This window comes from Procambarus clarkii, chromosome 66 (genome assembly GCF_040958095.1).
Source record: "Procambarus clarkii isolate CNS0578487 chromosome 66, FALCON_Pclarkii_2.0, whole genome shotgun sequence".
NCBI lineage: Eukaryota > Metazoa > Arthropoda > Malacostraca > Decapoda > Cambaridae > Procambarus > Procambarus clarkii.
Window position 1 is genome coordinate 20,125,089 of NC_091215.1, and position 25,724 is coordinate 20,150,812.

The 25,724-nt window shown below is 56.4% G+C and overlaps 1 protein-coding gene across 1 annotated transcript in view; it reads right to left on the reverse strand.

The window, feature by feature from the left end:
• LOC123769330 (mucin-19-like) overlaps window positions 1-22,148 on the reverse strand; it is a 73,670-nt gene extending 51,522 nt beyond the window's left edge. The window contains exon 1 of the mRNA XM_069310088.1: window positions 17,865-22,148. Within this exon, the coding sequence (XP_069166189.1) occupies window positions 17,865-22,148 (4,284 nt within the window). The remainder of the gene's footprint in view (window positions 1-17,864) is intronic.
• Window positions 22,149-25,724: the final 3,576 nt, after the last annotated feature.

Below are 25,724 nucleotides of genomic sequence, written 5' to 3' on the forward strand. Positions count from 1 at the left end.
TAGATATATGACCGAACCTAACCAACCCTACCTAACCTAACCTAACCTATCTCTATCGGTTAGGTTAGGTAGCAGAAAAAGTTAGGTTAGGTTAGGTTAGGTAGGTTAGGTAGTCGAAAAAACATTAATTCATGAAAACCTGGCTTATTAGGCAAATTGGGCAATGCATAGTTGGCTGAGAAGTGCGTTCTGGCTATTAGGTACGACATGTATATATATAAAGCATGTGTGAAAATATGCAAAAGCAATTAAAGTGCTTTATCAAAAATTACTGTTGGAGATAAGTCTTTATTAGTGGCCTGCAGGATCATATCAGTGGTCCACGGGATTTAAAATTATGAATTTAGTGGTCCATGAGGTCCGAAAGTTTGGCGACCGCTGTTCTAGTGCGACAATTTTTGGCCTTGTGTAACGCATGCGCGCAAAATGCGACGTTCTTTGTAGGAGAGGTCAGGAGGCGTGGTCAGAGACCGGGCGGCGGGGACCTCGGCACCCAGGAACCAGCACAAGGTACCCGCAAGCTACCCGCAAGGTTACCATAAGGTACCCGCAAGGTAACCGCAAAGTACCCGCGAGGTAACCGCAAGGTAGCCGCAAAGTACCATCAAGGTACCCTCAAGGTACCCTCAATGTAACCACAAGGTGCCCGCAAGGTAACCGCAAAGTACCCGCGAGGTAACCGCAAGGTAGCCGCAAAGTACCATCAAGGTACCCTCAGTGTAACCACAAGGTGCCCGCAAGGTAACCGCAAAGTACCCTCAATCTAACCACAAGGTGCCCGCAAGGTAACCGCAAAGTACCCGCAAGGTACCCGCAAGGTAACCGCAAGCTACCCGCAAGGTAGCCGTATGGTACCCGCAAGGTACCCTCAAGGTACCCTCTAGGTAACCTCAAGGTACCCTCAAGGTACCCTCAATGTAACCACAAGGTACCCGCAATATAACCGCAAGAAATTGCGTTCTCCGTCACATTACACGTGACCGGGCCAGGGGTACTGGGTAGAATTTAGAGCGTCTTGTCTAAATCCTAATTTAAATATTCATACAGTGTTGGGAGTGGAGGGAGGGAGTGAGTTATCAGGGGAAAGCGCCAAACCATTACGACTATATAGCACTTGGAAGGGTATTTGGGATGGGACTTGGGAATGGTGCCTAACCACTTGAACGGTCGGGGAATGAACGCCGACCTGCATGAAGCGAGACCTAACCTGTGTATACCTAACTGGTTTTTATTGTTGCTGGACGCTAGCGACATCCACAGCCACTCTAAATATTGATCCAGTTGTTCAAACAAACAAGGCGGTAGTGGTAGTTATTGGTGGTGGTGTGGGGCTGGTGGTGGTGGTGGTGGTGGTGTGGGGCTGGTGGTGGTGGTGGTGTGGGGCTGGTGGTGGTGGTGGTGTGGGGGTGGTGGTGGTGTGGGGCTGGTGGTGGTGGTGGTGTGGGGCTGGTGGTGGTGGTGGTGTGGGGCTGGTGGTGGTGGTGGTGTGGGGCTGGTGGTGGTGGTGGTGTGGGGCTGGTGGTGGTGGTGGTGTGGGGCTGGTGGTAGTGGTGGTGTGGGGCTGGTGGTGGTGGTGGTGTGGGGCTGGTGGTGGTGGTGGTGTGGGGCTGGTGGTGGTGCTGTGGAGCTGGTGGTGGTGGTGTGGGGCTGGTGGTGGTGGTGTGGGGCTGGTGGTGGTGGTGGTGTGGGGCTGGTGGTGGTGGTGTGGGGCTGGTGGTGGTGGTGGTGGTGTGGGGCTGGTGGTGGTGGTGCTGTGGGGCTGGTGGTGGTGGTGTGGGGCTGGTGGTGGTGGTGGTGTGGGGCTGGTGGTGGTGGTGGTGTGGGGCTGGTGGTGGTGCTGTGGGGCTGGTGGTGGTGGTGTGGGGCTGGTGGTGGTGGTGTGGGGCTGGTGGTGGTGCTGTGGGGCTGGTGGTGGTGGTGGTGTGGGGCTGGTGGTGGTGGTGTGGGGCTGGTGGTGGTGTGGGGCTGGTGGTGATGGTGGTGTGGGGCTGATGGTGGTGTGGGGCTGATGGTGGTGTGGGGCTGGTGGTGGTGTGGGGCTGGTGGTGGTGGTGGTGTGGGGCTGGTGGTGGTGGTGGTGTGGGGCTGGTGGTGGTGGTGGTGTGGGGCTGGTGGTGGTGTGGGGCTGGTGGTGGTGGTGGTGTGGGGCTGGTGGTGGTGGTGGTGTGGGGCTGGTGGTGGTGGTGGTGTGGGGCTGGTGGTGGTGGTGGTGTGGGGCTGGTGGTGGTGGTGGTGTGGGGCTGGTGGTGGTGGTGGTGTGGGGCTGGTGGTGGTGGTGGTGTGGGGCTGGTGGTGGTGCTGTGGAGCTGGTGGTGGTGGTGTGGGGCTGGTGGTGGTGGTGTGGGGCTGGTGGTGGTGGTGGTGTGGGGCTGGTGGTGGTGGTGTGGAGCTGGTGGTGGTGGTGGTGGTGTGGGGCTGGTGGTGGTGGTGCTGTGGGGCTGGTGGTGGTGGTGTGGGGCTGGTGGTGGTGGTGGTGTGGGGCTGGTGGTGGTGGTGGTGTGGGGCTGGTGGTGGTGGTGGTGTGGGGCTGGTGGTGGTGGTGGTGTGGGGCTGGTGGTGGTGGTGGTGTGGGGCTGGTGGTGGTGGTGGTGTGGGGCTGGTGGTGGTGGTGGTGGTGTGGGGCTGGTGGTGGTGGTGGTGGTGTGGGGCTGGTGGTGGTGGTGCTGTGGGGCTGGTGGTGGTGGTGCTGTGGGGCTGGTGGTGGTGGTGGTGTGGGGCTGGTGGTGGTGGTGGTGTGGGGCTGGTGGTGGTGGTGGTGTGGGGCTGGTGGTGGTGGTGGTGTGGGGCTGGTGGTGGTGGTGGTGTGGGGCTGGTGGTGGTGGTGGTGTGGGGCTGGTGGTGGTGGTGGTGTGGGGCTGGTGGTGGTGTTGTGGGGGTGGTGGTGTGGGGCTGGTGGTGGTGGTGGTGTGGGGCTGGTGGTGGTGGTGGTGTGGGGCTGGTGGTGGTGGTGGTGTGGGGCTGGTGGTGGTGGTGGTGTGGGGCTGGTGGTGGTGGTGGTGTGGGGCTGGTGGTGGTGTGGGGCTGGTGGTGATGGTGGTGTGGGGCTGATGGTGGTGTGGGGCTGGTGGTGGTGTGGGGCTGGTGGTGGTGGTGGTGTGGGGCTGGTGGTGGTGGTGGTGGTGTGGGGCTGGTGGTGGTGGTGGTGGTGTGGGGCTGGTGGTGGTGGTGGTGTGGGGCTGGTGGTGGTGGTGGTGTGGGGCTGGTGGTGGTGGTGGTGTGGGGCTGGTGGCGGTGGTGGTGTGGGGCTGGTGGCGGTGGTGGTGTGGGGCTGGTGGCGGTGGTGGTGTGGGGCTGGTGGCGGTGGTGGTGTGCGGCTGGTGGTGGTGTGGGGCTGGTGGTGGTGGTGTGGGGCTGGTGGTGGTGCTGTGGGACTGGTGGTGGTGGTGTGGGGCTGGTGGTGGTGCTGTGGGACTGGTGGTGGTGGTGTGGGGCTGGTGGTGGTGGTGTGGGGCTGGTGGTGGTGGTGTGGGGCTGGTGGTGGTGGTGTGCGGCTGGTGGTGGTGTGGGGCTGGTGGTGGTGGTGTGGGGCTGGTGGTGGTGGAGTGGGGCTGGTGGTGGTGGTGGGGGCTGGTGGTGGTGCTGTGGGGCTGGTGGTGGTGGTGGTGTGGGGCTGGTGGTGGTGGTGGTGTGGAGCTGGTAGTGGTGCTGTGGAGCTGGTGGTGGTGTGGGGCTGGTGGTGGTGGTGGTGTGGGGCTGGTGGTGGTGGTGGTGGTGGTGTGGGGCTGGTGGTGGTGGTGGTGTGGGGCTGGTGGTGGTGCTGTGGGGGTGGTGCTGGTGTTGTGGGGGTGGTGGTGCTGCGGGGCTGGTGGTGTTGTGGGGCTGGTGGTGATGTTGTGGGGGTGGTGGTGGTGTTGTGGGGCTGGTGGTGGTGCTGTGGGGCTGGTGGTGGTGTGGGGCTGGTGGTGGTGGTGGTGTGGGGCTGGTGGTGGTGGTGGTGTGGGGCTGGTGGTGGTGGTGATGGGGGCTGGTGGTGGTGCTGTGGGGCTGGTGGTGGTGCTGTGGGGCTGGTGGTGGTGCTGTGGGGTTGGTGGTGGTGGTGGTGTGGGACTGGTGGTGGTGGTGGTGTGGGACTGGTGGTGGTGGTGGTGGTGTGGGACTGGTGGTGGTGGTGGTGTGGGGCTGGTGGTGGTGGTGGTGTGGGGCTGGTGGTGGTGTGGGGCTGGTGGTGGTGGTGTGGGGCTGGTGGTGGTGGTGTGGGGCTGGTGGTGGTGGTGGTGTGGGGCTGGTGGTGGTGGTGGTGTGGAGCTGGTGGTGGTGGTGGTGTGGGGCTGGTGGTGGTGGTGGTGTGGGGCTGGTGGTGGTGGTGGTGTGGGGCTGGTGGTGGTGGTGGGGGCTGGTGGTGATGGTGCTGTGGGGCTGGTGGTGGTGGTGGTGTGGGGCTGGTGGTGGTGCTGTGGGGCTGGTGGTGGTGGTGGTGGGGGCTGGTGGTGGTGGTGCTGTGGGGCTGGTGGTGGTGGTGGTGTGGGGCTGGTGGTGGTGCTGTGGGGCTGGTGGTGGTGGTGGGTCCTGGTGGTGGTGCTGTGGGGCTGGTGGTGGTGGTGCTGTGGGGCTGGTGGTGGTGCTGTGGGGCTGGTGGTGGTGGTGGGTCCTAGTGGTGGTGGTGTGGGGCTGGTGGTGGTGCTGTAAAGCTGGTGGTGGTGGTGTGGGGCTGGTGGTGGTGGTGGTGGTGTGGGGCTGGTGGTGGTGCTGTGGGGCTGGTGGTGGTGGTGGGTCCTGGTGGTGGTGCTGTGGGGCTGGTGGTGGTGCTGTGGGGCTGGTGGTGGTGGTGGGTCCTAGTGGTGGTGGTGTGGGGCTGGTGGTGGTGGTGGTGTGGGGCTGGTGGTGGTGGTGGTGGGGGCTGGTGGTGGTGCTGTGGGGCTGGTGGTGGTGCTGTGGGGTTGGTGGTGGTGGTGGTGTGGGACTGGTGGTGGTGGTGGTGTGGGACTGGTGGTGGTGGTGGTGTGGGACTGGTGGTGGTGGTGGTGTGGGGCTGGTGGTGGTGGTGGTGTGGGGCTGGTGGTGGTGGTGGTGTGGGGCTGGTGGTGGTGGTGGTGTGGGGCTGGTGGTGGTGGTGGTGTGGGGCTGGTGGTGGTGGTGGTGTGGGGCTGGTGGTGGTGGTGGTGTGGGGCTGGTGGTGGTGGTGTGGGGCTGGTGGTGGTGGTGGTGTGGGGCTGGTGGTGGTGGTGGTGTGGGGCTGGTGGTGGTGGTGTGGAGCTGGTGGTGGTGTTGGTGTGGGGCTGGTGGTGGTGGTGGTGTGGGGCTGGTGGTGGTGGTGGTGTGGGGCTGGTGGTGGTGGTGGTGTGGGGCTGGTGGTGGTGGTGGTGGGGCTGGTGGTGGTGCTGTGGGGCTGGTGGTGGTGGTGTTGTGGGGCTGGTGGTGGTGGTGGGGGGCTGGTGGTGGTGGTGTGGGGCTGGTGGTGGTGGTGGTGTGGGGCTGGTGGTGGTGGTGGGGGCTGGTGGTGGTGCTGTGGGGCTGGTGGTGGTGCTGTGGGGCTGGTGGTGGTGCTGTGGGGCTGGTGGTGGTGGTGCTGTGGGGCTGGTGGTGGTGGTGTGGGGTTGGTGGTGGTGCTGTGGGGCTGGTGGTGGTGGTGTGGGGCTGGTAGTGGTGTTGTGGGGCTGTGTTGGTGTTAAGGGGCTGGTGGTGGTGTTGTGGGGCTGGTGATGGTGCTGTAGAGCTGGTGGTGGTGGTGTTGTGGGGCTGGTGGTGGTGATGGTGTGGGGCTGGTGGTGGTGGTGTTGTGAGGCTGGTGGTGGTGGTGTTGTGGGGCTGGTGGTGGTGTTGTGGGGCTGGTGGTGGTGGTGCTGGTGGTGCTGTGGGGCTGGTGGTGGTGCTGTCGGGCTGGTGGTGGTGGTGCTGTGGGGCTGGTGGAGGTGGTGCTGTGGGGCTGGTGGTGGTGGTGTGGGGTTGGTGGTGGTGTTGTGGGGCTGGTGGTGGTATTGTGGGGCTGGTGGTGGTGGTGGTGTGGGGCTGGTGGTGATGGTGTGGGGCTGGTGGTGGTGGTGGTGTTGTGGGGCTGGTGGTGGTGGTGCTGTGGGGCTGGTGGTGGTGCTGTGGGGCTGGTGGTGGTGCTGTGGGGCTGGTGGTGGTGGTGCTGTGGGGCTGGTGGTGGTGGTGTGGGGTTGGTGGTGGTGTTGTGGGGCTGGTGGTGGTATTGTGGGGGTGGTGGTGGTGGTGGTGTGGGGCTGGTGGTGGTGGTGGTGGTGTGAGGTTGGTAGTGGTGTTGTGGGGCTGGTGGTGGTGGTGCTGTGGGGCTGGTGGTGGTGTTGTGAGGCTGGTGGTGGTGGTGTTGTGAGGCTGGTGGTGGTGGTGTTGTGGGGCTGGTGGTGGTGCTGTGGGGCTGGTGGTGATGGTGTGGGGCTGATGGTGGTGATAGTGTGGGGCTGGTGGTGGTGGTGTTGTGGGGCTGGTGGTGGTGGTGCTGTGGGGCTGGTGGTGGTGGTGTTGTGGGGCTGGTGGTGGTGGTGTTGTGGGGCTGGTGGTGATGATGTGGGGCTGGTGGTGGTGGTGTTGTGGGGCTGGTGGTGGTGGTGTTGTGGGGCTGGTGGTGGTGATGGTGTGGGGCTGGTGGTGGTGGTGTTGTGGGGTTGGTGGTGGTGGTGCTGTGGGGTTGGTGGTGGTGGTGCTGTGGGGTTGGTGGTGGTGGTGCTATGGGGCTGGTGGTGGTGTTGTGAGGCTGGTGGTGGTGGTGTTGTGGGGCTGGTGGTGGTGCTGTGGGGCTGGTGGTGATGGTGTGGGGCTGATGGTGGTGATAGTGTGGGGCTGGTGGTGGTGGTGTTGTGGGGCTGGTGGTGGTGGTGCTGTGGGGCTGGTGGTGGTGGTGCTGTGGGGCTGGTGGTGGTGGTGCTGTGGGGCTGGTGGTGGTGGTGCTGTGGGGCTGGTGGTGGTGGTGCTGTGGGGCTGGTGGTGGTGGTGTGGGGTTGGTGGTGGTGTTGTGGGGCTGGTGGTGGTGTTGTGGGGCTGGTGGTGGTGGTGTGGGGCTGGTGGTGGTTGTGCTCTGGGGCTGGTGGTGGTGCTGTGGGACTGGAGGTGGTGGGGCTGTGGGGCTGGTGGTGGTGGTGTGGGGCTGGTGGTGGTGTTGTGAGGCTGGTGGTGGTGGTGTTGTGGGGCTGGTGGTGGTGTTGTGGGGCTGGTGGTGGTGGTGCTGGTGGTGCTGTGGGGCTGGTGGTGGTGCTGTGGGGCTGGTGGTGGTGTTGTGGGGCTGGTGGTGGTGGTGCTGGTGGTGCTGTGGGGCTGGTGGTGGTGGTGCTGGTGGTGGTGATGCTGTGGGGCTGGTGGTGGTGGTGTGGGGCTGGTGGTGGTGGTGGGGGCTGGTGGTGATGGTGCTGTGGGGCTGGTGGTGGTGGTGGTGTGGGGCTGGTGGTGGTGCTGTGGGGCTGGTGGTGGTGGTGGTGGGGGCTGGTGGTGGTGGTGCTGTGGGGGTGGTGGTGGTGGTGGTGTGGGGCTGGTGGTGGTGCTGTGGGGCTGGTGGTGGTGGTGGGTCCTGGTGGTGGTGCTGTGGGGCTGGTGGTGGTGGTGCTGTGGGGCTGGTGGTGGTGCTGTGGGGCTGGTGGTGGTGGTGGGTCCTAGTGGTGGTGGTGTGGGGCTGGGTGGTGGTGCTGTAAAGCTGGTGGTGGTGGTGTGGGGCTGGTGGTGGTGGTGGTGGTGTGGGGCTGGTGGTGGTGCTGTGGGGCTGGTGGTGGTGGTGGGTCCTGGTGGTGGTGCTGTGGGGCTGGTGGTGGTGCTGTGGGGCTGGTGGTGGTGGTGGGTCCTAGTGGTGGTGGTGTGGGGCTGGTGGTGGTGGTGGTGTGGGGCTGGTGGTGGTGGTGGTGGGGGCTGGTGGTGGTGCTGTGGGGCTGGTGGTGGTGCTTGTGGGGTTGGTGGTGGTGGTGGTGTGGGACTGGTGGTGGTGGTGGTGTGGGACTGGTGGTGGTGGTGGTGTGGGACTGGTGGTGGTGGTGGTGTGGGGCTGGTGGTGGTGGTGGTGTGGGGCTGGTGGTGGTGGTGGTGTGGGGCTGGTGGTGGTGGTGGTGTGGGGCTGGTGGTGGTGGTGGTGTGGGGCTGGTGGTGGTGGTGGTGTGGGGCTGGTGGTGGTGGTGGTGTGGAGCGTTGGCTGTGGGGCTGGTGGTGGTGGTGGTGTGGGGCTGGTGGTGGTGGTGGTGTGGGGCTGGTGGTGGTGGTGTGGGGCTGGTGGTGGTGGTGGTGTGGGGCTGGTGGTGGTGGTGGTGTGGGGCTGGTGGTGGTGGTGTGGAGCTGGTGGTGGTGTTGGTGTGGGGCTGGTGGTGGTGGTGGTGTGGGGCTGGTGGTGGTGGTGGTGTGGGGCTGGTGGTGGTGGTGGTGTGGAGCTGGTGGTGGTGGTGGTGTGGGGCTGGTGGTGGTGGTGGTGGGGCTGGTGGTGGTGCTGTGGGGCTGGTGGTGGTGGTGTTGTGGGCTGGTGGTGGTGGTGGGGGGCTGGTGGTGGTGGTGTGGGGCTGGTGGTGGTGGTGGTGTGGGGCTGGTGGTGGTGGTGGGGGCTGGTGGTGGTGCTGTGGGGCTGGTGGTGGTGCTGTGGGGCTGGTGGTGGTGCTGTGGGGCTGGTGGTGGTGGTGCTGTGGGGCTGGTGGTGGTGGTGTGGGGTTGGTGGTGGTGCTGTGGGGCTGGTGGTGGTGGTGTGGGGCTGGTAGTGGTGTTGTGGGGCTGTGTTGGTGTTAAGGGGCTGGTGGTGGTGTTGTGGGGCTGGTGATGGTGCTGTAGAGCTGGTGGTGGTGGTGTTGTGGGGCTGGTGGTGGTGATGGTGTGGGGCTGGTGGTGGTGGTGTTGTGAGGCTGGTGGTGGTGGTGTTGTGGGGCTGGTGGTGGTGTTGTGGGGCTGGTGGTGGTGGTGCTGGTGGTGCTGTGGGGCTGGTGGTGGTGCTGTGGGGCTGGTGGTGGTGGTGCTGTGGGGCTGGTGGAGGTGGTGCTGTGGGGCTGGTGGTGGTGGTGTGGGGTTGGTGGTGGTGTTGTGGGGCTGGTGGTGGTATTGTGGGGCTGGTGGTGGTGGTGGTGTGGGGCTGGTGGTGATGGTGTGGGGCTGGTGGTGGTGGTGGTGTTGTGGGGCTGGTGGTGGTGGTGCTGTGGGGCTGGTGGTGGTGCTGTGGGGCTGGTGGTGGTGCTGTGGGGCTGGTGGTGGTGGTGCTGTGGGCTGGTGGTGGTGGTGTGGGGTTGGTGGTGGTGTTGTGGGGCTGGTGGTGGTATTGTGGGGCTGGTGGTGGTGGTGGTGTGGGGCTGGTGGTGGTGGTGGTGGTGTGAGGTTGGTAGTGGTGTTGTGGGGCTGGTGGTGGTGGTGCTGTGGGGCTGGTGGTGGTGTTGTGAGGCTGGTGGTGGTGGTGTTGTGAGGCTGGTGGTGGTGGTGTTGTGGGGCTGGTGGTGGTGCTGTGGGGCTGGTGGTGATGGTGTGGGGCTGATGGTGGTGATAGTGTGGGGCTGGTGGTGGTGGTGTTGTGGGGCTGGTGGTGGTGGTGCTGTGGGGCTGGTGGTGGTGGTGTTGTGGGGCTGGTGGTGGTGGTGTTGTGAGGCTGGTGGTGATGATGTGGGGCTGGTGGTGGTGGTGTTGTGGGGCTGGTGGTGGTGGTGTTGTGGGGCTGGTGGTGGTGATGGTGTGGGGCTGGTGGTGGTGGTGTTGTGGGGTTGGTGGTGGTGGTGCTGTGGGGTTGGTGGTGGTGGTGCTGTGGGGTTGGTGGTGGTGGTGCTATGGGGCTGGTGGTGGTGTTGTGAGGCTGGTGGTGGTGGTGTTGTGGGGCTGGTGGTGGTGCTGTGGGGCTGGTGGTGATGGTGTGGGGCTGATGGTGGTGATAGTGTGGGGCTGGTGGTGGTGGTGTTGTGGGGCTGGTGGTGGTGGTGCTGTGGGGCTGGTGGTGGTGGTGCTGTGGGGCTGGTGGTGGTGGTGCTGTGGGGCTGGTGGTGGTGGTGCTGTGGAGCTGGTGGTGGTGGTGCTGTGGGGCTGGTGGTGGTGGTGTGGGGTTGGTGGTGGTGTTGTGGGGCTGGTGGTGGTGTTGTGGGGCTGGTGGTGGTGGTGTGGGGCTGGTGGTGGTTGTGCTCTGGGGCTGGTGGTGGTGCTGTGGGACTGGAGGTGGTGGGGCTGTGGGGCTGGTGGTGGTGGTGTGGGGCTGGTGGTGGTGTTGTGAGGCTGGTGGTGGTGGTGTTGTGGGGCTGGTGGTGGTGTTGTGGGGCTGGTGGTGGTGGTGCTGGTGGTGCTGTGGGGCTGGTGGTGGTGCTGTGGGGCTGGTGGTGGTGTTGTGGGGCTGGTGGTGGTGGTGCTGGTGGTGCTGTGGGGCTGGTGGTGGTGCTGTGGGGCTGGTGGTGGTGGTGCTGTGGGGCTGGTGGTGGTGGTGTGGGGTTGGTGGTGGTGTTGTGGGGCTGGTGGTGGTGTTGTGGGGCTGGTGGTGCTGGTGGTGTGGGGCTGGTGGTGATGGTGTGGGGCTGGTGGTGGTGGTGTTGTGGGGCTGGTGGTGGTGGTGCTGGTGGTGGTGATGCTGTGGGGCTGGTGGTGGTGCTGTGGGGCTGGTGGTGGTGGTGCTGTGGGGCTGGTGGTGGTGGTGTGGGGTTGGTGGTGGTGTTGTGGGGCTGGTGGTGGTATTGTGGGGCTGGTGGTGGTGGTGGTGTGGGGCTGGTGGTGGTGGTGGGGTGTGGGGTTGGTAGTGGTGATGTGGGGCTGGTGGTGGTGGTGCTGTGGGGCTGGTGGTGGTGTTGTGGGGCTGGTGGTGGTGGTGATGTGAGGCTGGTGGTGGTGGTGTTGTGGGGCTGGTGGTGGTGCTGTGGGGCTGGTGGTGATGGTGTGGGGCTGATGGTGGTGATGGTGTGGGGCTGGTGGTGGTGGTGTTGTGGGGCTGGTGGTGGTGGTGCTGTGGGGCTGGTGGTGGTGGTGCTGTGGAGCTGGTGGTGGTGGTGCTGTGGGGCTGGTGGTGGTGGTGCTGTGGGGCTGGTGGTGGTGGTGCTGTGGGGCTGGTGGTGGTGGTGTGGGGTTGGTGGTGGTGTTGTGGGGCTGGTGGTGGTGTTGTGAGGCTGGTGGTGGTGGTGTGGGGCTGGTGGTGGTTGTGCTCTGGGGCTGGTGGTGGTGCTGTGGGGCTGGAGGTGGTGGGGCTGTGGGGCTGGTGGTGGTGGTGTGGGGCTGGTGGTGGTGGTGTGGGGCTGGTGGTGGTGGTGGTGTTGTGGGGCTGGTGGTGGTATTGTGGGGCTGGTGTTGGTGGTGGTGTGGGGCTGGTGGTGGTGTTGTGGGGCTGGTGGTGGTGTGTTGTGGGGCTGGTGTTGGTGGTGGTGTGGGGCTGGTGTTGGTGGTGGTGTGGGGCTGATGGTGGTGGTGTTGTGGGGCTGGTGGTGGTGGTGTTGTGGGGCTGGTGGTGGTGGTGTTGTGGGGCTGGTGGTGGTGGTAGTGTGGGGCTGGTGGTTTTGTGGGGCTGGTGGTGGTGGTGGTGTTGTGGGGTTGTGGTGGTGGTGTTGTGGGGCTGGTGGTGGTGGTGTTGTGGGGCTGGTGGTGTTGTGGTGGTGATGGTGTTGTGGGGCTGGTGGTGGTGGTGTTGTGGGGGTGTTGGTGTTGTGGGGCTGGTGGTGGTGGTGTTTCTGGGGGGCTGGTGGTGGTGGTTCTGTGGGGCTGGTGGTGGTGCTGCTGTGGGGTTGGTGGTGGTGGTGTTGTGGGGCTGGTGGTGGTGGTGGTACTGTGGGGCTGGTGGTGTTGGTGTTGTGGGGCTGGTGGTGGTGGTGCTGTGGGGCTGGTGGTGGTGGTGCTGTGGGGCTGGTGGTGGTGGTGCTGTGGGGCTGGTGGTGGTGGTGTTTCTGGGGGGCTGGTGGTGGTGGTTCTGTGGGGCTGGTGGTGGTGCTGCTGTGGGGCTGGTGGTGGTGGTACTGTGGGGCTGGTGGTGTTGGTGTTGTGGGGCTGGTGGTGGTGGTGCTGTGGGGCTGGTGGTGGTGGTGTTTCTGGGGGGCTGGTGGTGGTGGTTCTGTGGGGCCGGTGGTGGTGCTGCTGTGGGGCTGGTGGTGTTGGTGCTGTGGGATGGTGGTGGTGGTGCTGTGGGGCTGGTGGTGGTTGTGTTATGGGGCTGGTGGTGGTGGTGTTATGGGGCTGGTGGTGGTTGTGTTATGGGGCTGGTGGTGGTGGTGTTATGGGGCTGGTGGTTGGGAGGGGGAAGGGGTGAGGGGGATAGTGGGTAATATGGAACTCTTACCTGCTCCTGGTCTCCTCTACTTAGCTTAATTGATTCCTTGGATTATCTTTGCCTTCGACTAGCCAATTAATTACTCTGGGACTGGAGAACTTTCTTTGGCATTACCTCACAATCACTTGTGATGAAATAATAGACTATATCACATAGACTATATTCTATATAAAACTATAGAACCCCTTGTTCTATAGTTTCGAAAATTCAAACAATTACTGACGTTTTCTAAAAAAATAGTATACAGTTTGTTGTATACTTATATTTATTTTTTTAGGTTTCTTTACCCTAAAAAAATTAATTTTTGCCCCATTTGGGGTAATTTACCCCTGTTCCCCGCTCTTACCTCTTACTCTGGGAGTAAAGGCCACCCTTAATCTTAATTATAAGCTTTACTCACTCTAGCAACTATTTCCTAGCTTTAGTTACACAGAAAGGGGCGTACTCGTCCCTTAGATAACCCAGAGAGCAGGGGAAGGGAATGGGGGGGGGGGGGGACTGCTACTCATTCTCAGGGCAGGACGAAGGGGGAAGAATTTACATCGGTTATTAAGGAGGGCGGTTCTTCTTGAGGTTATCTTGAGATAATTTCGGGGCTTAACGTTCCCGCGGCCCGGTCCTCGACCAGGGCTTCTTTTTGTTACCCCCCCCCCCCCCCAGGAATCAGCCCGTAGCAGCTGTCTAACTCCCGGGTACCTATTTACTACTAGGTGAACAGGAGCATCAGGGTGAAAGCAACATTTTTGCCCATTTGTCTCCGCCTCCACCGGGGAGAGGAAAGGGGAGACTGCTGCCATCTCCTTTGTGTTTATTGACTGCAAAAAAAAGTATCTTTTTCTTGACCGGTTATCTCAACTCTGATAACCGTTACTTAAGTACTACATGAACCCCGCAGAATAACCTTGGAGTACTGATGAGTCTTTGAACTGACTCACCCCAGTCTTCAATGATTGTTACTCTTTGCACTAAATGGATTTCTGAACACAAGTATGTCACGTTGACATACTTGTGTCACTAAAGTGACATATTTCCACAGCAATTTAACCCAATAAACTGACATATTGGTCAGATCAATAAACAGTTTAACACAATACTTTAATAACTGGCTTAGTTGTCACGACTACTTTCCAAAATACAGAACTTGACCAAGTTCTCACCATTTGAGTCACGTTCATCAGGAACTTGAGTCACTGATAGAGATCTGAATGTATTGCGCAAGTGAAGCTTCTTCTGACACAAGACTGACATCTACCTGGATGGAATGATACTGAACTCTTCAAGAGTTCAGTGTCATTCCATTATGATACTGAGAGTGAATACTCTCTCCCAGCGTAATCCATCCGATCATTTTTCTGGCTGACGCAATATTTGCTTGGTTATGCTCCCTAAACGTTAGGTCGTCAGACATCATTATTGCCAAATCCTTTACATGCTATTTTCCTACTATGGGAAGATTCGATTGTGTTTTGTACCCTGTATTATGTTTAAGGTCCTCATTTTAACCGTACCTGAGCACCTGGAATTTATCACTGTTAAACATCATGTTATTTTCTGTTGCCCAGTCGAAAACTTTATTAATATCTGCTTGAAGTTTTTCAATGTCTTCAGCAGAGGTAATTTTCATGCTGATTTTAGTGTCATCTGCAAAGGATGACACGAAGCTGTGACTTGTATTTTTGTCTATATCTGATATGAGAATAAGGAACAGCAGTGGTGCAAAAACTATACCCTGAGGTACAAAGCTTTTAACTGCGCTTTGACTCGATTTTATTTGACTGCCTGTTACTCTTTGTGTTCTGTTCGACAGGAAATTGAGTATCCAGCATCCTACGTACTTTACCAGTTATTCCCATTGACCTCATTTTGTGTTTTATCACTCCATGGTCACATTTGTCAAATGCTTTTGCAAAGTCTGTGTACACAACATCTGCATTCTGGTTTTCTTCTAATGCCTCGGTGATTTTGTCGTAATGGTCATGTAGCTGTGAGAGGCATGATCTTCCTGCATGTTGGCCTGGATTGTGGAGGTCATCTGTTTCCATAAATCAAGTGACCCGACTCCTGATCACTGTCTCAAATACTTTTATTATGTGGGACGTTAGTGCAACTGGTCTCCATTTTTTTTCCAATGCTTTGCTCCCTCGTGTAGAGGGGCAGTGTCTGCTGCTTTAAGCGCATCTGGTATCTCCCCCGTGTCCAAGCTCTTCCTCCACACTATACTAAGTGCCTGTGCTACCGGCACTTTGCATTTCTTTATGAATATTGAATTCCGTGAGTCTGGACCCGGGGCTGAGTGCATGAGCATATTGTCAATTTCTCTTCAAAATCTGTTATGCTCGTGTTGATGTCAGTTATATTTACAGGTGTTTGAATATCATGCATATAGAAGTTGTCCGGATCTTCCACTTCCATGCTGTTTATCGGAGTGCTAAACATGTCCTCATATTGGACATGACCGGGCAGGCCGGTCGGCCGAGCGGACCGCACGCTGGACTTGTGATCCTGGGTTCGATCCCAGGCGCCGGCGAGAAACATTGGGCAGAGTTTGTTTCACCCCTATGCCCCTGTTACCTAGCAGTAAAATAGGTACCTGGGTGTTAGTCAGCTGTCACGGGCTGCTTTCTGGGGGTGGAGGCCTGGTCGAGGACCGGGCCGCGAGGACACTAAAAAGCCCCGAAATCATCTCAAGATAACCTCAAGAAGATATTGCTTTTTCAGGATTTCGTTAATTACTTTGTCAATCTCAGTGTATGAATCTTCACTAATACGAATAGGTCCAATACTTGCAGTGGTTTTTGCTTTTGATTTAGCATATGTGAAGAAATATTTTGTGAATTGCTTTACTTCTTGAATTGCTTTCTGCTCCAGTTGCCTTTCTTCAGTCTGATATGAATGCTTCAGTCTCTGTTCGATTTCTTCAATCTCCCTGTTTAAGTTATTCCTTCTTTGTATGGAAAGTCGTGTCTGCTTAAGCATTTCCGTTAATTTCTTCCTTCATTTGTAATGTCGTCTGCGTTCTCTTTCTACATTGGACCTTTTTCTGGCTTTCCTCAAAGGAACATGATTCAGACAGACTTCATATGCTTCAGAAGTCAGTTTTTATATTCCCTGTGTAGGATTTTTATTTCTTAGAACATTTTCCCATTGAATGTTTGTAAGTTTCATGTTTATTTTCTCCCAGTCTATCCTTTTATTATTAAAATTGAATTTACTGAATAACCCTTCTCGCTTGTTGTTTCTCTTGGGCCTACTACCGTTATCAACCCCGCAGAATAACCTTGGAGTACTGATGAGTCTTTGAACTGACTCACCCCAGTCTTCAATGATTGTTACTCTTTGCACTAAATGGATTTCTGAACACAAGTATGTCACGTTGACATACTTGTGTCACTAAAGTGACATTTCCACAGCAATTTAACCCAATAAACTGACATATTGGTCAGATCAATAAACAGTTTAACACAATACTTTAATAACTGGCTTAGTTGTCACGACTACTTTCCAAAATACAGAACTTGACCAAGTTCTCACCATTTGAGTCACGTTCATCAGGAACTTGAGTCACTGATAGAGATCTGAATGTATTGCGCAAGTGAAGCTTCTTCTGACACAAGACTGACATCTACCTGGATGGAATGATACTGAACTCTTCAAGAGTTCAGTGTCATTCCATTATGATACTGAGAGTGAATACTCTCTCCCAGCGTAATCCATCCGATCATTTTTCTGGCTGACGCAATATTTGCTTGGTTATGCTCCCTAAACGTTAGGTCGTCAGACATCATTATTGCCAAATCCTTTACATGCTATTTTCCTACTATGGGAAGATTCGATTGTGTTTTGTACCCTGTATTATGTGTAAGGTCCTCATTTTAACCGTACCTGAGCACCTGGAATTTATCACTGTTAAACATCATGTTATTTTGTGTTGCCCAGTCGAAAACTTTATTAATATCTGCTTGAAGTTTTTCAATGTCTTCAGCAGAGGTAATTTTCATGCTGATTTTAGTGTCATCTGCAAAGGATGACACGAAGCTGTGACTTGTATTTTTGTCTATATCTGATATGAGAATAAGGAACAGCAGTGGTGCAAAAACTATACCTGAGGTACAGAGCTTTTAACTGCGCTTGGACTCGATTTTATTTGACTGCCTGTTACTCTTTGTGTTCTGTTCGACAGGAAATTGAGTATCCAGCATCCTACGTACTTTACCAGTTATTCCCATTGACCTCATTTTGTGTGTTATCACTCCATGGTCACATTTGTCAAATGCTCTTGCAAAGTCTGTGTATACAACATCTGCATTCTGGTTTTCTTCTAATGCCTCGGTGATTTTGTCGTAATGGTCATGTAGCTGTGAGAGGCATGATCTTCCTGCATGTTGGCCTGGATTGTGGAGGTCATCTGTTTCCATAAATCAAGTGACCCGACTCCTGATCACTGTCTCAAATACTTTTATTATGTAGGACGTTAGTGCATCTAGTCTATAATTTTTTTTCCAATGCTTTGGTCCCTCTTCCTGGGGGTGGACCTGGTCGAGGACCGGGCCGCGGGGACACTAAAAAGCCCCGAAATCATCTCAAGATAACCTCAAGATAACCTCCCTTGTGTAGAGGGGCAATGTCTGCTACTTTAAGCGCATCTGGTATCTTCCCCGTGTCCAAGCTCTTCCTCCACACTATACTAAGTGCCTGTGCTACCGTCACTTTGCATTTCTTTATGAATATTGAATTCCATGAGTCTGGACCCGGGGCTGAGTGCATGAGCATATTGTCAATTTCTCTTTCAAAATCTGTTATGCTCGTGTTGATGTCAGTTATATTTACAGGTGTTTGAATATCATGCATATAGAAGTTGTCCGGATCTTCCACTTCCATGCTGTTTATCGGAGTGCTAAACATGTCCTCATATTGGACATGACCGGGCAGGCCGGTCGGCCGAGCGGACCGCACGCTGGGCTTGTGATCCTGGGTTCGATCCCAGGCGCCGGCGAGAAACATTGGGCAGAGTTTCTTTCGCCCCTATGCCCCTGTTACCTAGCAGTAAAATAGGTACCTGGGTGTTAGTCAGCTGTCACGGGCTGCTTTCTGGGGGTGGAGGCCTGGTCGAGGACCGGGCCGCGAGGACACTAAAAAGCCCCGAAATCATCTCAAGATAACCTCAAGAAGATATTGCTTTTTCAGGAATTTCGTTAATTACTTTGTCATTCTCAGTGTATGAATCTTCACTAATACGAATAGGTCCAATACTGCAGTGGTTTTTGCTTTTGATTTAGCATATGTGAAGAAATATTTTGTGAATTGCTTTACTTTCTTGAATTACTTTCTGCTCCAGTTGCCTTTCTTCAGTCTGATATGAATGCTTCAGTCTCTGTTCGATTTCTTCAATCTCCCTGTTTAAGTTATTCCTTCTTTGTATGGAAAGTCGTGTCTGCTTAAGCATTTCCGTTAATTTCTTCCTTCATTTGTAATGTCGTCTGCGTTCTCTTTCTACATTGGACCTTTTTCTGGCTTTCCTCGAAGGAACATGTTTCAGACAGACTTCATATGCTTCAGAAGTCAGTTTTTATATTCCCTGTGTAGGATTTTTATTTCTTAGAACATTTTCCCATTGAATGTTTGTAAGTTTCATGTTTATTTTCTCCCAGTCTATCCTTTTATTATTAAAATTGAATTTACTGAATAACCCTTCTCGCTTGTTGTTTCTCTTGGGCCTACTACCGTTATTAATGTTAGTTTGGACGTCTATGAGCTTGTGGTCCGAGTACGTAGTGTCTGAGACAGTAATGTGTCTGATTAGCTCATCATTGTTGTCATGGGCAGCTGGTCCTATGGTGCCCTTGCCATGGGCAGCTGGTCCCATGGTGCCGTTGCCATGGGCAGCTGGTCCCATGGTGCCGTTGCCATGGGCAGCTGGTCCTATGGTGCCGTTGCCATGGGCAGCTGGTCTCATGGTGCCGTTGCCATGGACAGCTGGTCCCATGGTGCCGTTGTCATGGGCAGCTGGTCCCATGGTGCCGTTGCCATGGGCAGCTGGTCCCATGGTGCCGTTGCCATGGGCAGCTGGTCCCATGGTGCCGTTGCCATGGGCAGCTGGCTCCATGGTGCCGTTGTCATGGGCAGCTGGTCCTATGGTGCCGTTGCCATGGGCAGCTGGTCTCATGGTGCCGTTGCCATGGACAGCTGGCTCCATGGTGCCGTTGCCATGGACAGCTGGTCTCATGGCGCCGTTGCCATGGGCAGCTGGTCCCATGGTGCCGTTGCCATGGACAGCTAGCTCCATGGTGCCGTTGCCATGGACAGCTGGCTCCATGGTGCCGTTGCCATGGGCAGCTGGTCTCATGGTGCCGTTGCCATGGGCAGCTGGCTCCATGGTGCCGTTGCCATTGGCTGCTGGTCCCATGGTGCCGTTGCCATGGGCAGCTGGTCCTATGGTGCCGTTGCCATGGGCAGCTGGTCCCATGGTGCCGTTGTCATGGGCAGCTGGTCCCATGGTGCCGTTGTCATGGGCAGCTGGTCTCATGGTGCCGTTGCCATGGGCAGCTGGTCCCATGGTGCCGTTGCCATGGGCAGCTGGTCCCATGGTGCCGTTGTCATGGGCAGCTGGTCTCATGGTGCCGTTGCCATGGGCAGCTGGTCCCATGGTGCCGTTGCCATGGGCAGCTGGTCCCATGGTGCCGTTGCCATGGGCAGCTGGTCCCATGGTGCCGTTGTCATGGGCAGCTGGTCCCATGGTGCCGTTACCATGGGCAGCTGGTCCCATGGTGCCGTTGCCATGGGCAGCTGGCTCCATGGTGCCGTTGCCATGGGCAGCTGGTCCCATGGTGCCGTTGCCATGGGCATCTTGCTCCATGGTGCCGTTGCCATGGGCAGCTGGCTCCATGGTGCCGTTGCTATGGGCAGCTGGTCCCATGGTGCCGTTGCCATGGGCAGCTGGTCCCATGGTGCCGTTGCCATGGGCAGCTGGTCCCATGGTGCCGTTGTCATGGGCAGCTGGCTCCATGGTGCCGTTGCCATGGGCAGCTGGCTCCATGGTGCCGTTGCCATGGGCAGCTGGCTCCATGGTGCCGTTGCCATGGGCAGCTGGTCCCATGGTGCCGTTGCCATGGGCATCTGGCTCCATGGTGCCGTTGCCATGGGCAGCTGGCTCCATGGTGCCGTTGCCATGGGCAGCTGGTCCCATGGTGCCGTTGCCATGGACAGCTGGCCTTATGGTGCCGTTGGCATGGGCAGCTGGTCCCATGGTGTCGTTGCCATGGGCAGCTGGTCCCATGGTGCCGTTGTCATGGGCAGCTGGCTCCATGGTGAGGTTGCCATGGGCAGCTGGTCTCATGGCGCCGTTGCCATGGGCAGCTGGCTCCATGGTGCCGTTGCAATGGGCAGCTGGTCCCATGGTGCCGTTGCCATGGACAGCTGGCCTTATGGTGCCGTTGTCATGGGCTGCTGGTCTCATGGTGCCGTTGCCATGGGCATCTGGCTCCATGGTGCCGTTGCCATGGGCAGCTGGTCCCATGGTGCCGTTGCCATGGGCAGCTGGCTCCATGGTGCCGTTGCCATGGGCAGCTGGTCCCATGGTGCCGTTGCCATGGACAGCTGGCCTTATGGTGCCGTTGGCATGGGCAGCTGGTCCCATGGTGCCGTTGCCATGGGCAGCTAGCTCCATGGTGCCGTTGCCATGGGCAGCTTGTCCCATGGTGTCGTTTCCATGGGCAGCTGGTCCCATGGTGTCGTTTCCATGGGCAGCTGGTCCCATGGTGCCGTTGCCATGGGCAGCTGGTCCCATGGTGCCGTTGCCATGGGCAGCTGGTCCCATGGTGCCATTGCCATGGGCAGCTGGTCCCATGGTGTCGTTGCCATGGGCAGCTGGTCCCATGGTGCCGTTGCCATGGGCAGCTGGTCCCATGGTGCCGTTGCCATGGGCAGCTGGTCCCATGGTGCCGTTGTCATGGGCAGCTGCCTCCATGGTGCCGTTGCCATGGGCAGCTGGCTCCATGGTGCCGTTGCCATGGGCAGCTGGTCTCATGGCGCCGTTGTCATGGGCTGCTGGTCCCATGGTGCCGTTGCCATGGGCAGCTGGCTCCATGGTGCCGTTGCCATGGGCAGCTGGTCCCATGGTGCCGTTGCCATGGGCAGCTGGTCTCATGGCGCCGTTGTCATGGGCTGCTGGTCCCATGGTGCCGTTGCCATGGGCAGCTGGTCTCATGGCGCCGTTGTCATGTTCTGCTGGTCCCATGGTGCCGTTGCCATGGGCAGCTGGTCTCATGGCGCCGTTGTCATGGGCTGCTGGTCCCATGGTGCCGTTGCCATGGGCAGCTGGTCCCATGGTGCCGTTGTCATGGGCAGCTGGCTCCATGGTGCCGTTGCCATGGGCAGCTGGCTCCATGGTGCCGTTGCCATGGGCAGCTGGCTCCATGGTGCCGTTGCCATGGGCAGCTGGCTCCATGGTGCCGTTGCCATGGGCAGCTGGTCCCATGGTGCCGTTGCCATGGGCATCTGGCTCCATGGTGCCGTTGCCATGGGCAGCTGGCTCCATGGTGCCGTTGCCATGGGCAGCTGGTCCCATGGTGCCGTTGCCATGGACAGCTGGCCTTATGGTGCCGTTGGCATGGGCAGCTGGTCCCATGGTGTCGTTGCCATGGGCAGCTGGTCCCATGGTGCCGTTGTCATGGGCAGCTAGCTCCATGGTGCCGTTGCCATGGGCAGCTGGTCTCATGGCGCCGTTGCCATGGGCAGCTGGCTCCATGGTGCCGTTGCCATGGGCAGCTGGTCCCATGGTGCCGTTGCCATGGACAGCTGGCCTTATGGTGCCGTTGTCATGGGCTGCTGGTCTCATGGTGCCGTTGCCATGGGCATCTGGCTCCATGGTGCCGTTGCCATGGGCAGCTGGTCCCATGGTGCCGTTGCCATGGGCAGCTGGCTCCATGGTGCCGTTGCCATGGGCAGCTGGTCCCATGGTGCCGTTGCCATGGACAGCTGGCCTTATGGTGTCGTTGGCATGGGCAGCTGGTCCCATGGTGCCGTTGCCATGGGCAGCTAGCTCCATGGTGCCGTTGCCATGGGCAGCTTGTCCCATGGTGTCGTTTCCATGGGCAGCTGGTCCCATGGTGTCGTTTCCATGGGCAGCTGGTCCCATGGTGCCGTTGCCATGGGCAGCTGGTCCCATGGTGCAGTTGCCATAGGCAGCTGGTCCCATGGTGCCATTGCCATGGGCAGCTGGTCCCATGGTGTTGCCATGGGCAGCTGGTCCCATGGTGCCGTTGCCATGGGCAGCTGGCTCCATGGTGCCGTTGCCATGGGCAGCTGGTCCCATGGTGCCGTTGCCATGGACAGCTGGCCTTATGGTGTCGTTGGCATGGGCAGCTGGTCCCATGGTGCCGTTGCCATGGGCAGCTAGCTCCATGGTGCCGTTGCCATGGGCAGCTTGTCCCATGGTGTCGTTTCCATGGGCAGCTGGTCCCATGGTGTCGTTTCCATGGGCAGCTGGTCCCATGGTGCCGTTGCCATGGGCAGCTGGTCCCATGGTGCCGTTGCCATAGGCAGCTGGTCCCATGGTGCCATTGCCATGGGCAGCTGGTCCCATGGTGTTGCCATGGGCAGCTGGTCCCATGGTGCCGTTGCCATGGGCAGCTGGTCCCATGGTGCCGTTGCCATGGGCAGCTGGTCCCATGGTGCCGTTGTCATGGGCAGCTGCCTCCATGGTGCCGTTGCCATGGGCAGCTGGTCCCATGGTGCCGTTGCCATGGGCAGCTGGCTCCATGGTGCCGTTGCCATGGGCAGCTGGCTCCATGGTGCCGGTGCCATGGGCTGCTGGTCCCATGGTGTCGTTGCCATGGGCAGCTGGTCCCATGGTGCCGTTGTCATGGGCAGCTGGCTCCATGGTGCCGTTGCCATGGGCAGCTGGTCCCATGGTGCCGTTGCCATGGGCAGCTGGCTCCATGGTGCCGTTGCCATGGGCAGCTGGTCTCATGGCGCCGTTGTCATGGGCTGCTGGTCCCATGGCGCCGTTGGCATGGGCAGCTGGCCTCATGGTGCCATGGTTCTCACAGGGGTTGGTGCTCGGGCGACATCCGTCTTTCTGCCGGCAATATATAATAACTTTTCCCGCCCATTTTCTTTCATTCTCATTTTTCTTAACGTTCAGTTCTCTCTGACATCACTGACGGCGAGACACAGAAAACGTTGCCCTCACGGAGTTGTTTTTTATTGGATAACTTTATTAAGACTCCCGTCACATTAGTTTTCCGGAAATGTGAGCTCATTATGGAGTGGGAGAGTGTTAAGGGTCGTTCTCAACAACGAGGTAACTTGGTGGTTCAGGGAGGGGGGGGGGAGGATAATATGCTGCAAAATAGCATTTTGAATCGGCCAATATATTGAAGCGCTTCTTTTGATTATTTCCCATAAGTCATCACACTACTCTGTAGGAAGATTGATTCGTGTGTGGGTCGAGCAGGAATATTAACAGATCTTTATCTTCATAAGACAATAAACTGCTAAAAGCCTATACGAGGCTGCTCTAATTTCCTTACCCTACAGAGTTCTTCGTCGACTTGCTTCCATTCTGAGCTGTGGCTGAGAGCACGGTCGACATATGCGTTAACAACACTCCTCTTGTACCTGTCTGGGCAGGTACAAGACTCCTCTTGTACAACACTCCTCTTGTACAACAAGAGGAGTGTTGTTAACGCATATGTCGACCGTGCTCTCAGCCACAGCTCAGAATGGAAGCAAGTCGACGAAGAACTCTGTAGGGTAAGGCAGGTCCTAGTCAACAACGGCTTCTCCAATGGTTTCGTCGAAGACATCATAAGAAGGAAAGTGAAACGCCATGCAACCTCTGAAGAGACAACTAACACAACACCTATACCCCCTATTAGACTATTTTATAGGAACTTCTTTTCCACAGCCCATAAAACGAAGGAAAGGGTCCTGAAAGATATTGTTAATAGAAACGTTATCCCTACAGACAAAAATCAGAGGATACAACTGACGATCTACTATAAAACCAGAAAAACGGCCAGCCTACTCATGAGAAACTCTCCAGACACAAAGCAGAACGCTTTAAAAGAGACCAACGTCGTCTATGCCTTCAAATGCCCTCTTGGGGACTGTAAGCTCAAAAAAAACAGTATATAGGCAAGACAACAACATCTCTTTCTAGGCGTTTAACGATGCATAAGCAACAGGGCTCCATTAAGGAACATATAATCTCTTCCCACAACCAAACCATCGCCAGAGAAATCCTAGTAAGCAACACAGAAATCATCGATAGATACAGCGATAGCAGGCGGCTTGACGTTTGCGAGGCACTACACATTAAGAAGTCAACACCAGCAATCAACAGCCAATTAATGCACAACTATATTCTACCCACCCCAAGACTCCGCTCCAATATAGAAGCATCAAGAAATATGGACCAATAGGCTTACTATAATCACTTCCATTCAATACCCATTGTTTCGTGTTCTGTCTTGTGTTGATGAATTTAATACCCTATTAATACCACCTCACTAAAATGTAGATATAAACAAATCGGAGATGTGTAAGTTCTATTCAGTTGTGTATGTGTAAACTAAAGTCTTTGAAAATGTAATAAGTTTTACGAAACGCGCTCAAGTGTCGCGTCAGACTAGAAATAAAAATGAATTTTGGAGAATTGATTTTTGAATTACCACCAACAGTGATAAGAAATGTACGAAAGATTGAGAAAATTCGTGTTAGAATTATTAATCATACTTTTTCGGTCATATTTAATAATATATGTCTACAGGAAAGACTACTACCAAAATATACTAATATATATATATATATATATATATATATATATATATATATATATACATATATATATATATATATATAATATATACATATATATACTATAATATCACACTGCTAGTGTCACTTTTGCACCGGCCACTGTAAAACTCCTGCAATCTTCTTTTCCCGGCGGGTATACTTTGTCGTCTATTGCACACCACTCGAGTTTCACGCCAACGTAAATACACTTTTTTATTTACGTTGCTAACCTAACTATTCTAGGCGTAATACACGGTATCTGAGACTTAATATAGTACATATATGTGCTATACTAGGCCTAGGAATTGCGGAAGGAATTGTTTCAGAGGAAGTGTCCTCTGAAACATTTCATCACTGTGCAATTAATGTGAACAATTTGTTAAAGGAAACGTTATCTTTTAATATCAAAGGAAGTTCTAAATAGGATCCATAATGAACAAATTGTGACGGTTATGAATAGGGGCAAGGGGCATCAAGGTGAAAGAAACTCTGCCCATCTGTTTCCGCCTCCAACGGAGATCGAACCCGGAACCGCAGGACTACGAATCCCGAGCGGTGTCCTCTCGGCTGTCAGGACCTAACCAAGATACTCGAAAAGAAAGTTATAATTTTTAAGCCACGTTATTTCCCTTATTCTCTCCAGTCGTTAAGTGTTTCCTCAGACAGACAAACTGTAAATAACAATAATCTATGATATAAGCAATCATGACTGTTTAGGAAAGGAAGTTAGGTGAGTAAAGAAGGAAATAGAGCACAAGTTTAGGACAAGGATACGAGAGCAAGCAAGACTTGGCAGAGATCCGAGACCAAGCAAGACTTGGCAGAGATCCGAGACCAAGCAAGACTTGGCAGAGATCCGAGAGCAAGCAAGACTTGGCAGAGATCCGAGAGCAAGCAAGACTTGGCAGAGATCCGAGACCAAGCAAGACTTGGCAGAGATCCAAGACCAAGCAAGACTTGGCAGAGATCCGAGAGCAAGCAAGACTTGGCAGAGATCCGAGACCAAGCAAGACTTGGCAGAGATCCGAGACCAAGCAAGACTTGGCAGAGATCCGAGACCAAGCAAGACTTGGCAGAGATCCGAGACCAAGCAAGACTTGGCAGAGATCCGAGACCAAGCAAGACTTGGCAGAGATCCGAGACCAAGCAAGACTTGGCAGAGATCCGAGACCAAGCAAGACTTGGCAGAGATCCGAGACCAAGCAAGACTTGGCAGAGATCCGAGAGCAAGCAAGACTTGGCAGAGATCCGAGACCAAGCAAGACTTGGCACAGATACCAAAATTAGGGAAGCCTGACAGACAATACCAACGACAAATGACAAGAAGTTATGACAACTGACATGAAGAAATTGTTAAACATATGATGATAAAATCGATTGGCTGTAAATAGGATAAATAAAATAGGAAGCAAAGAGGAATTGTTTAATTAAAAACAAATTAAGAGTTAAGAAACAAAATGAGAAGAGGAAGTGTGTGAAGCGACAGTAAAGGGAAGGAGGAGGAGGAGGAGGAGGAGGAAGGAGAATAAAGGAAGTGGCTATCCGCGTCAGAAATTTGCAAGTAATTTCCGGTGGATGGTGTCTGAAGGAGACGCCTGGGATGAGGAACCACTCACGGGAGCACCTCAGGAATATATTAAGTTGGCCCAAAAACACTTAAGATTCAGCAAACCCAACTGTAAGTAAGACTCCAAATGTTTGCGTCACCCTCGAGACGGGATACTGTAGCAACTCGCTGACAACTTTGTTGTGTTCCGACACATTGGATTTTAGTAGATTAATATAAATGTTATAGTGGGAAGGC